The 12,064-nt window shown below is 43.2% G+C and overlaps 1 protein-coding gene across 2 annotated transcripts in view; it reads left to right on the forward strand.

Moving 5' to 3' along the window:
* The window catches only part of KCNC4 (potassium voltage-gated channel subfamily C member 4), a 420,986-nt gene that overhangs the window by 354,099 nt on the left and 54,823 nt on the right, over nt 1–12,064 (forward strand). For both annotated transcript variants that reach the window (XM_086923590.1, XM_086923589.1), the window contains exon 4: nt 2,077–2,265. In XM_086923590.1, the coding sequence (XP_086779716.1) occupies nt 2,077–2,265 (189 nt within the window). The remainder of the gene's footprint in view (nt 1–2,076; nt 2,266–12,064) is intronic.

The following is a 12,064-nucleotide window of genomic DNA, read 5'->3' on the forward strand; positions in this document are numbered from 1 at the left end:
ATTAAAAAAACTAATATCGTTATTGCAAATATGAAACTAATTTATCTTACATAACCAAAACATACATTTACACTATTAAATATAAAAACTTTACATTTACATTTTGTATAATTAATTAAATAATGTGAATTATTTTGAAAATTATATCATACTATCATAATTGTATGTATAAATAAAAAGATGTATATTTCCAAAATTAAAAAAACACAAACATTTTGCTGAAAAAAATAAAGGCATAGGATTTAAAGTAAAATATTTAAATAGACTTTTTCTAACATACTACCCAACTAAGCCCAACAATACAAACAAAAGACAATACAAATATTTAAATAAATTTAGTGCATTCAAAAATCTTATAAGTACATTATACATGTTAAATAGCATAAAAAATTATTTGCAAAATTAATTTAAACACTACCTAGAAAACATATCAAACACAACACCAAAACCGTTAACAAATACATTTTAAAATATAACTTATTTTTTTTTAAAAACATACAAATTCCAAATAAATATATTAAAAAAACGAACCAATGAGCATATACAATTAATAAAAAGGATACAAAAGTGGAAAAAATGAAATGAACATAAAAACACCAAAAACTATATTATGGGTTTGGTTTAGTGCCATTGGTATTCTACCATTGATAGTAATGATCCACACCTTTCCAGGGTACCAATAATTTCAAGGTGGATCTTGGAATGCATATTGGTAGCCCCCCATTGTATTCGGAAGTGATAATGAGTTAAATGGTCCACACTCCAGAAGCTTACCAGGGTATACATATCTTCTCACATATATAGTTAATTTAATTGAAAACTGTGACTAAAAAGACTTAACTCTCTCCTATGTTGCCACTTGGTATTAATTTAGGGAAAACAGATTGAAGTTTGGTATTACAGAGTTTAAAGCATACACTCAATTGAGATCTGTTCTCTATCTGAGTTTCTTTAGCATCTGTTAAGCATGTTTCAGATAATTTATAGTAGTCTATTTTATTTTTGTTAAATGCTGTGTGACTAGAATCACCCACCACTTTTCAGACAGAAAGCTATAAATCTACTCTCTTCTGTAATGGTTATTTGGCTCTTCTGTACCTCTGTTTCGCTCTATGCCTGAAAGATGTACGAAATCCTCTTCCAAAGGTGAGAAGAAATATTTACCATATCAATATTATTTATGGACATCTTGAGCATCAACCTCTTAACCTCCTAAGACTGATTAGGCATTTCATTAACATACTATAAGATTCAATGTTCTCAAGACTCAAAAGAGCATATGTCAAGTGAAGTAGAAGTATGGACTCATCTACATTTATTTCCTCCATGTAATTAGACTTCAAAGCCATTCGTAGGTGCCTCCTGTATGGTGTGGGCATGTGCACTCATAAGCAGCCATACTGAAATGGTCAAAACATATTTTAAGATTGTTGCCACCAATACGGGGAGTGACAACAAGTGAATAAAAAACAGAGATTCAAAAAATTAGAGCAGTGGGAGTAGAGTTTGCTGGGTGCAGGAAAATGGGGAGGAGACAAGGATATGGAAAATAAAATCTCTCGCAGCAGCTGAAAGCAAGGTCTAAGGTCAGAAGTGGAAGGATACATCATACAATCGGAGCACTGCGAGACCGAAATGTCATGGGCCGGACAAACTAAACGAGAATAGCAATAGGATCTGGAGCAGGGCAGTGAGATAGACAACAGAGTCTTCCAATTATGAGCATGTGTCTGAGCACTTTATATGTCATGTAGGGGAGACAATAGATCTTGGCAACAGGAAACTACAGCTGTCCTGTTCTAGACCTAAAAAAGGAAAAGTGACTTGGGTTTTTTCTAGAAATCTGAAAAATCAGAACTGTGAAGATTTTTCAAGAAGAAGGAGTAATGTTTTGCCTGTCTTCAGGGTGATCTTTACAAAGCAAATATCCAACCATTATTACAGCCGGGTTTTATTGTGCAATTTTGCCTGCTGAAAGTGTTTTACATCTTACTGTTAATTTGCACTCTGTTCATAACATTGCATTTGGATTAAGCGCCCCAGGTTAAATTTTGGATTTACTTTCATGGTATACAGATTCCAAACAGAATGGCGATGCAAGTGTGGTGCTGTCCGATGAAGAGTGTGGAGACCCGATGCAGCCCCTGTCCCATGAGCCAAAAAGAAGCATGCGGCGCTCCAGCACAAGGGACAAGAGCAAGAAAGCAGGCACCTGCTTCCTGCTGAGCACCGGAGAGTTTTCCTGTGACGGTGGAATCCCAAAAGGTACAAAACCAATTTAGAGTAAAAAACTACAATGGTAAATATTAGTATCATGTAAGGTTTGTGCGTCAAGACCAAGCACTGATGTGTAGGTTTAAACAGCATTGCAGACCTAGTCTGCTACCATTTTCTATGTTTTTTATGCCGGAAGAGTTACAGTACAACAACATGAAATAGTATCTGATAGTACTTTTCACTCTACTCTATACTGGCTAGAAACCCTACTGCAGGCAAGATGATTCCAAAACTAATCTTTAAAGCATGCCATATCTTTAGGATTTTAAATAGGGCCCCCACGGGTTCAGTCTTCACCCTGATCACCATGCCTCCCATAATTTGAACAGATGCTTAAAATAATAAGTTTAAATGTTAGGTGACTCAATCCTCAGCAAAGAGAATGGCCCTATTTAATAAGCTAAAGGGTCAGGAATGTGACACCTGCCTGCTCCAGGAGACCACCTCTTCAAGCAGGACTGATGCCACCTCTCCTCTAAGTGGATTCCCTAGACAATACCTTTCTTCAGGCTCTAGAAATTCTGGAGGAGTAGATGTGTTCCTGGCTGCCTGTCTCAGAGGTGCATGTTGAGAAATGTCATATGTCGAGGAAAGTGGGAGAGGGTTGGTGATTGGGCTGGGTATCGACAGATACACTCTTACCATTGCCACATTATAGGCACTCAATGAAAGGTATGAAAAGTACCCACGGTGGCAATCAGGTTATGATAAGGGGGAGTGTGGAAATCACTAAAGCTGTGTGAGAGTTTTACAGATATCTCTCAACTGCTGTAGAGCCCCCTGAGAAGACCCTAGATTCTCATCTGTCAGAAGTCACAGTCCAGAGGTTAGTGATCACCGGATGGATTTGCTAGACATGGACAATACAATAAAAGAGTTATTCTCTATCATTGCCGGACTGCAGGTCAACTAGGCCCCAGGCCCTGACGGTATCACTCTATTATTTTTATAAAACATCCTGAAGTGCTCTAGCACTCCCTTCTCATACATCTCTTCAAATCATTCACTGATTTTAGGATGTTAACAGAGTCCATGGGCAAGGCAGTAACAACAGTGATTCATAAACCTATCTGTGCTTCATATAGGCCTATCTCATTACTGAACATAGACACTAAATATTGTACTGGGTTACTAGTCAGGAGATTGTGGCCACACAAGCAGAGACTAATTGATCTTGATCTGACTGTATTGGCCGCTTAGGTGCAGTAGCAATCACAAAGGGTCTCACTGCATTTAATTTTCGCGAATGCCTTTCATAAGCAATCCAGACTTTTCCCTTACTGTAACAGGAGATGCCTTAGGTGCATGGCAAAGGACAGGCTGTTAAAGGATCAGGGATGTCTACCATCAGGTGGGCCTCTGTTTCTTTGAATAGAAAGATTTTGGGATTCATGACGGGGGAGACTGAAGTACCTCCAGATTAGACATTGGGTCATGCATGATGAGGTCGGACCAAACACCAGTTAACCGCTGACGGCAATCGCGAGATGGCTACTGACAAAATGAGAAGATTTATGGACATAAACAAATTTCACACTCACACAACATAGGCAGGCAATTGTCCAGCACAGAAGAGATGGGAGGAGGAACTAGGTTGCAACGGTCACACACTTAGAATGGTTGCATATCTTCTATAGAGCAAAGGGGACCCCCATGAATGCTACGGGTAGAGACATTATGCCGAAAACCACACTATATTGGTGCTACACAGCAGCAAGGATTCATGCTTGGAATGCCACACAATTGGTGTACTGCTCAAAGTGGCGTGGGGGACTGATAACTTGCTGCACTTGTTACGGCACTGAACCAAGTTAAAAAGTTACTGGCAAGATGCACTGACTGACATGAATTCTATGTTTGAGACAGAGAGACCGCAATTCCTGGCATAGATGATAGTGTGTCTTTCGAATAAGCAAATGTACCCACTACGTTCCCCTAGAGGGCAGGTGAGAACGCCCCTGTGGTCCATTGCGACAGTATCAGAACACTGAACCTGGTTCTGCGAGATATGAATGCTGCTGGGTATTTTAAAAATCTTGGAAGCACTTGAACAAAGGGAGGTACAGTCTGAGGCAACATGTTAGAGGCAACATGGGCACCATGCATATTGTTCCTAGCAGAGAAATTCAAGGAGCTATCGTGTCCAAGATATATGAAGATAATACGCATTACAGACAAATGGGGAACAGTCAATCATGAGGATCCACTTGGATGGGACAACCTCGCACTTTAGTGCGAAAAGGAGGGACAGGAAAGACCAAAAATAAGGAAGAACTGGCTCCAGCCAGGAGGATGGGCTGGTCCAAGGTGCATGAAGGCTTCTCACCTCCTCCCTGTGATGTTGATGCCTGGCCACTTCAAATGTCATTTGTTGTACCCCTGTCAGGATGGAGAGGACGTGGTGTTACGACGAAAGCTGACAACTGTGGCATTGGGGGCCCGGGTTTGAGTGTCGGCATCAACTTATCATCCTGTGATTCTAAGCAAATCACTTGATCTCCCCATGCCTAAACAATTATGTGACCTTGTGTAATGTAACTGGTGCTTATAAAGTGCTCCAATACCTCTGGGTTGAGTATGCACTATCCAAAACTGCAAAAAAGATGGAAGTGCAGAGAAGATGGCACCCTTGCCATCTTGTTGGAATCCTGGAAATGCAGCATGATTACGCACATGGCTCCCTGGAATGTTCTCTTGACTTAAGATTTCTACCCACTCGACCAACAGCACCACTTTGCTTACCCCTCTTTATTCTGGGCATTTTGAGGACTGAGGGACTGGAAGGAGAGTGTGAGGCTTCCTCCAGTGGTGAGGATTGAGAGTCAGAGCAGTGTAAGCTGGTGATGATTCACTGGTTATATGATTGCAAATAATACAAAGATATAATCTGGCGTATGAATTTGCCTGTGTGTAGATTATTTTCTTGCTTTGGGCATTGTGTCCTATGTCTATATGGCTACCATTGCCCGGGACACTGCCAGCTTTACCTCCTTCCCAACCAAAACCTCAGCAAGAGGCCTACTCCCAAACAGTGATACATATAGAACTGTGATAATTTGGAAAACATTGGCTGCAGTTTATTAAACATTGATTTACAGCACGTGCCCCTTTCAAGTCTTTTATTGGGGACCATTAATCATTCTTAACCGGCCTATCCTAAATCATGTTGACATTTTAATGCTTCATTCAGGGTCATTAATCATTCTTAACAGGCCTATCCTAAATCATGTTGACATTTTAATGTTTCATTCGAGTCATAAATCATTAATGACAGCCTACCATAAACCACTGTGACATTTTTATGATGCTCGATAAATCTGTAAGACCCTTAATCTCTTTCAGCATCATTGTCTTGTCACCCTGTCACTCATAAATCAACTAGCCATAATTCAATCAGAATGTTTGTGAGCAAAGTGAGTCTTTGAGCTGGCGTTTCTCCTATTGTGTGTGGGGGTACTCCAGGGACTCTAGCGAAGGTGGTCACCTTCTCTCACCTCTCTGCTGGGCTCTCCATGCCGTCCTGGGTGTGGTGGTGACTGCAGGGCTCTCCTCATATCTCTTGGGCTGCGGCGGTGACTGCAGGGCTCTCCTCATATCTCTTGGGCTGCAGTGGTGACTGCAGGGCTCTCCTCAGATCTGGGCCGCATCAGTGATTGCTGGTTCTTCTCACTTCTCTTCTCCTGGGCCGTGATGGTGCCTGTTGCTGAGCACTTTATTTTGCTCTCCCGGGCTGTGGCAGTGAACAGTTGGACACTCATATGTATATACAGGAACAACTGTGCTGATGCTTCCCTTCACGGCTGCTGGTCTCTTCATTCAATAAACCCTGGCTGCGGCAGTGAACTGCTGGGCCCCTCCTTCACCAGCTGTTGGAAACCATCATGGTTTTCTTATGTTTTGCTGTCCTGTTGAAATGTAGGGGTCATGGCTCCAGGTCCTCCTGACCACACTCTTGAGCTGCTTTGGACCATGTGGTCAGGCAAACCCACCTAGGCAACCCCAACGTCTCCAAGTGTGAGCTAAGATCCACCTTCTTCCAGGCAGTATGCTCCAGATTGTTACCAAGTAGACAATCCACAGGCATGGATGGATTCACAGCTACACTCAAAGAACATGAGATCCCCCTCACCATTCAAAGGAAACAAGAGCCATTGGGAGTAGTGGCTCTTGCGGCTGTCAGCAGCAATACTTTGGTGGAACACATTAGGGACTGAAACCGGATGGTAGTCATGCTGGCTCCTGTGTCTCTCAGAGCCTCCACCCTTTGCCCATTGATGGGGACCCAGTGACTGTAGTTTCTAGTATTGTCAGGCATGTGGGTTCTCTGCACAATCTCTCTATCAACCATGGAGTCTAGGGTAACCTCAATTCTGTCCCCACCACTAGCTGGGATAAACTCCTTCCCAAGCACTATACTAGCCAGCCCCAGTGACTGCCCCCTTGTGGAGAGCTGTGCCCACTTAGGACACTTGGCATCCCCCCTGTCAGTGCCCTTCTTGTTGACACTCATAACTGTTATGCTGTGCCTTGCCTGTAAACTTACTGTCAGGGAACCCCTTTTTCTTTTATTTTTAGAGAGCTTAGCAATCCTGATCCATGGAACTACTTTGGGGCCCTTGAGAGAACTCCTTACTTTTGTTTTTGTTCCCCCCTCCTTCTTTTGGTGAGTGCCCTGCCCACCCTTGTGGTGATCTCGCCCAGACACCTTCTTACAGACCCTAGTGCTAACTCACGGGTTGGCCTTTTTAGAAAGCTCTCTGGTGTCAGAGAGCTTACTGTCAATCAAGTGCTAGCTCATATCTGTAAAAGGGACATTAAACATGTGCTCTTTTACAATCAAGCCCCTGATACTCCTTCACATCACTGCCCTTCACTCAAGCATCCAGTGCCTTACAAAAAGAATCTACATAATCCACCCAGGTCTGTGGGAATAGTTTCACACTGTCCCTAAACTTCTGTCTGTACTTCTCTGTGGTCAAATCATATTTTCTAATCAGAGCTTCCTCCATGGAAGGATACCTCATCCTGTCACTCCAATTTAGGACCAATAGGGCATCCACCCGCTCAGTAGGGATATACTTCCACAAACTAGCCCCTCAATCCCCTCAGGGATCGTGTGCATCTACAAAGCAATCTCTTATCCCTAAAACCATCTATCGATGTCATTTCCCACTTCATAATACCAGGCCTTTGGGTATGTGTACTCTTTTCTGACATTGACTCTTGGCTCCACTTTCGTTAGTACTACCTATACACTATCCCCCCACACTCTAAGATGGCCGCCACAGCACCTACCTAACATTAGTCCTTTGTTTATGTTTAACTCTTTCACGTCACACCATAGAGTGATTTTAACTAGCACTCACTCGCTCGCATCTCCTGCAGACCTTTCGATTACGATATGGACGGCACGCTTTGCCACCAGATATTATGAAGTAAGTGTCTCCCGCTTATAGCGCCACTCTATTTAGCACGTTACCGCGAAGCGCGTATTAAGCATACACACGCGTTAACTTCCCTCGCACTACCCCCTATCCTCACGTAGTCACGCGAACACTAAGTAGCCCACTCGTTTCCATGAGCCTTTGCACCTTTTTCACGTTTTCACCTAACGCACATGTAAATACAGTCACTGACACCGACTGACCCACCCTCCCTCCCTTCCTCTACAGCGCTCCGTGACCAAGGGCTTCCCAGCCCGAAATGCATAGGAGATTAAAGTTCATAGATCTACCAGCATGGATTACAAACCGTCATTTGATATGCTACTAATATCGAACTAAATATACCTGCTGAATAAAAGCATTTAACGTTCTACTTGTTGATGAATCAATTGATTTGATCACCCACCGGAGTGCCTACCCAGGGGATGTATTTGCAGATCTCTGCAAAACACTACTCATTTGATTACTAACGGTGTTTGGACGGACAACACCACCCTGACTGCGCACCCAGACCCTTGAAATCAAACAATAACTCTATCCACTAAGTTCACGCAGTGCACAACCCACGCCTCTCCCTCTTTTCTCAGAGGACACTGAAGATATGCTGCCACCATCTGTGCTAAACTCAGCCCTCCTGTCCTTTATGTCAAGCTAGTTCAAAATCACTTCCTGAGGCAATCCCTTCTCAAATCTGAGTTTAGCCAGCTCCAATTTTAATTTGCTTTTTTCTCTTATGTCCTCCAGCTCCTCTGGGGACAGGCCTTTGTAGGAAACACTGCTTCCTACTCTACAGGGAACCATGTATTCATGAAGTCTGTTGGCCCCCAGCCCCACAATCAGGCCCCGATTTTCTAATGAATCTTGGCTCAGCTCCTCATACTCCTCAAGTTTCAATGCAATGTTTTACCAGTAAAACAAGATACAAACAACAAAAATCCAATAAGTAGGAGTCAAGATATAAATTTTCAAAGAATAAACTGTTTTGTAATGTTTAAGAAGCAGATAGCGGCAACCAGGGCTTTCTGGCCGCGCTTGACCAGGGCAAATCCAAATGTTCAGGCCAACGACGATGGAGAGCGGGCAGTACACAGAAGCTGCGCAGACCCATTGAACTGCACCTCGGATGCATTGAGGACGGTGCACGGAGCAAAGGAGGGCATGGTCGCTGTGAATCGTAGAGATGGAGGCAAGGCGTTGTTTCCGAGCTGCACAGGGTCATGACGTGGTAAACATCAAGGCAATGCATTGTCATTGAACCGTTGGGCTGTAGACGATGTGAGCAGCATGCATTGATGTGTTGGCGCCAAGCCACGCAGACTCGGAGATAAGTTGGAGCTAGGGAACGATGTGCTGTGTCATCGGCACTGCAGAGACCATGGTTTAAGCAGCAGCAGCGATGATTTGGTTGTTGAAGGAAATGGACCAGTTACGATCGGTGTAACATCACCGATGCGTGGATGGTCATGGGTTGCATCACAGATACTCACTTCCAAGGGCCCAGGACTGGACTGGCACCACTTGGCAGAGCAAGACTCACAGTAGACAGAGTCCAGGTGCTGATAGCAAGTTGCAGGGTGAAGTATTTAATATCCTTAAGACTTCAGAAACTAGAGGCAAGTCAACAAGCCCTTGGAGATATTTAGGTTCAGGGATGTAGAGAGTCAGGTTCAGTCCTTCACGCTCCTAGGCAAGATGTAGCAGGCCAACACAGCAAAGTGGCAGTGCCCCCTGCCACAATGGCAGTCCTTCTTCCTTTGAAAATGTCCTCAGTTCCTGAAGTGTTCTGATTTGGTGGTGTCAGAGGTCCACTACTTCTACCCAGGTGGGCCTTTGAAGTAGGGAGACTTCAAACAGATGCTTTGGCGTGCACAAGTCCTTGCCTTTACTGCTCGGGCTCCAGCCTCACTGCAGCGGGATATGCAACCCTGTATGTGAGGACATGACAGTTCTGTCAGGTGTAAAGTGTCACTTCCTCCCTCCCATCTTGCTCAGGAGGACCAATTAACACGCAGATGGATACTCAGTCACACCTACCCTTCCTTTGTGTGTGGCTGTCTAGAGGCAATGCAGGAAGCCAGGTGTCACGCACCCCATAGCTGTATTCCAGAGACAGACAAAGGGCCCTAAATTGTTTACATAAGAAAAGGCCAACTTTTTAAAAATGCGACTTAAAAATCAACTTCACTACAAGTTGTGTTTTTAAATTGTGAGTTCAGAGACAGCAAATTGGTTATTCTCATCTTTTCCCAATTGTAAGCTGTACTTATAAAATGTAATAAGGCAATCCCCATGTTATCCTACAAGGGGAGAAAGGCCTTGCAATATCTTAAAACGAATGTAAGAGTATTTCGCTACAGGGACATGAACATTTTTAAAGTATGTGTCCTACTACACTACACCCTGCCCATTGACTGTCCAGAGCCTACCTTAGGGGTGGCCTATATGTAATAAAAAAGGAAGGTTTGGTTCTGGCAAGTAGGCTAACTTGCCTGGTTGAAATGGCAGTTTAAACCTGCACACACAGGATCTAAAGTGGCAGGCCTGAAATATTTTTAAAGTGTTATTTAAGTGGGTGGCCCAATCAGAGCTGCAGGCTCACTAGTAGCATGTAAATTACAGACTCTCTGCACATGTAGAACACTTTACGAGGGTCTTATACGTGAATTAAACATTCCAACTGGGGCTAAGCCAGTGCTAACACATTTTAGATGGAGAGCACAAGCACTTTAGTACTGGTTAGCTGTGAAAAAGTGCACAGATTCCTAAAGCCAGCAAAAACAAATTCAGCAAAGCAGTCAAAAATAGATGGTAATAAGACAAATATGTCAGGAGAAACCACACTAAGGATGCAAGGTCTAACAGAATCCATAATCTTGCTTTTATTTGGAAGACTCAGATCATTGAATTCTCATCTCTACACTGCCAAATTTCCAGTAGATGACTACGGAAACGGCAAAACCTCACGTCTGGCATTGCAACTCAGGGATTTATTGTAATTTGCCAATACAGGGGGTGTATCAAGACTTCACCAACGTCTTTTATAAGGTTCCAGCTGACTCCCTACCATGCCATATAGAATATGATTGCCTTGGGGTTTGGATCAGCGAATTGGGCCGCCCACTGGTGCACCTCCACAAACAGCAGCAGAAAGGGAAAATGGTCACCTACGCTCTTTGCAAACTATATGCGACTTTGGACAGTCCATCAACAATGGCCATACAAAGAGTCTTGAGGGCTAAACCTTTACCATCCCTCAATTATGAGCAACAGGCATTCCCTGGGAAATGTGTGCAGGATCTGGAAAAAATACATTGTACCGCCTACAAAAAGTTATTCCGTTTACCAGCTTGCACCAGGAATACCTTAATTTGTTTGGAATTTGATCTTTTTTTTTTTGTCCTCATTCTGCCAGTTCACTCGTTGGCAATACTCCCTTCCTTCACTGGTGATCCAGGCCATGTTAGAGTCATTCCATACAAGAGAGAAACAGCCGCTTCCATTTCCGCCCTTCCCTGGAGTGCCCGTAGTACGGAAGGAAAACAGAACCGACGGCTAATCCTTGGCTTAATCATTGGACCTCATACTTCTGAGACCAGTCCACCAACTTAGCCCACACTTTCTCTCGACTGCTAGTATCACACAACATGTCTTGTTTGCTTACATATATAATGCTTTTTTTACATTCCAGCGAAAGAGGTGGAGAGTCAGACTTCCATAGTTTGCATATCTCTCTTTTCCCTAAGAGAATTACATAAAAAATGAATCTTGCATTCAACCTGCTAATCAATGTATCGTTGTTTTGCCAAACTCTAAAAAACACTAGGGCTAAGCTTACCCTCACTAAAGTACCAATAACTTTAGTGAGAAATTCACACGCCTAAGACCAAAATTTCTCAATATACGGACATGTTAAAAACATGTGCAAGTCGTCGGCAGCTATGTTTCTACATTTTGGGCATTCATACTTTGTCCCAGTAAGTTTTTCTAACTTTGCAGGAGACCAATATACCCTCTATGCAGTAAAAAGATGGTTGCATTTCAAATTTGCAGGTTTGACGATTTACCTAAGTAAAGTAAAAGAGACTTTCCAAGTTTCCCACAGATTTACATTCGGTAAAACCCCTCCCCAAAGCCTCTGTATGTCACTGTCTATATCATCTTCTGCCTGAATCAAGGTATTATACTACAGCGCTACCTCCTTCTTAACTGTGCCAGTTCTCAATGCTTGGTCTAACCAGGAATCCTCCTCCACTTCCTTCCATTTTTGACACCTCCACCATGCAGAGAGCTGATAATATTTGAACCTGGTCAGTAGGCCCTCTGTAATTGACTTTAGGGTTCCC

The sequence above is a fragment of the Lissotriton vulgaris genome, chromosome 5 (genome assembly GCF_964263255.1).
Source record: "Lissotriton vulgaris chromosome 5, aLisVul1.2, whole genome shotgun sequence".
Classification (NCBI taxonomy): domain Eukaryota; kingdom Metazoa; phylum Chordata; class Amphibia; order Caudata; family Salamandridae; genus Lissotriton; species Lissotriton vulgaris.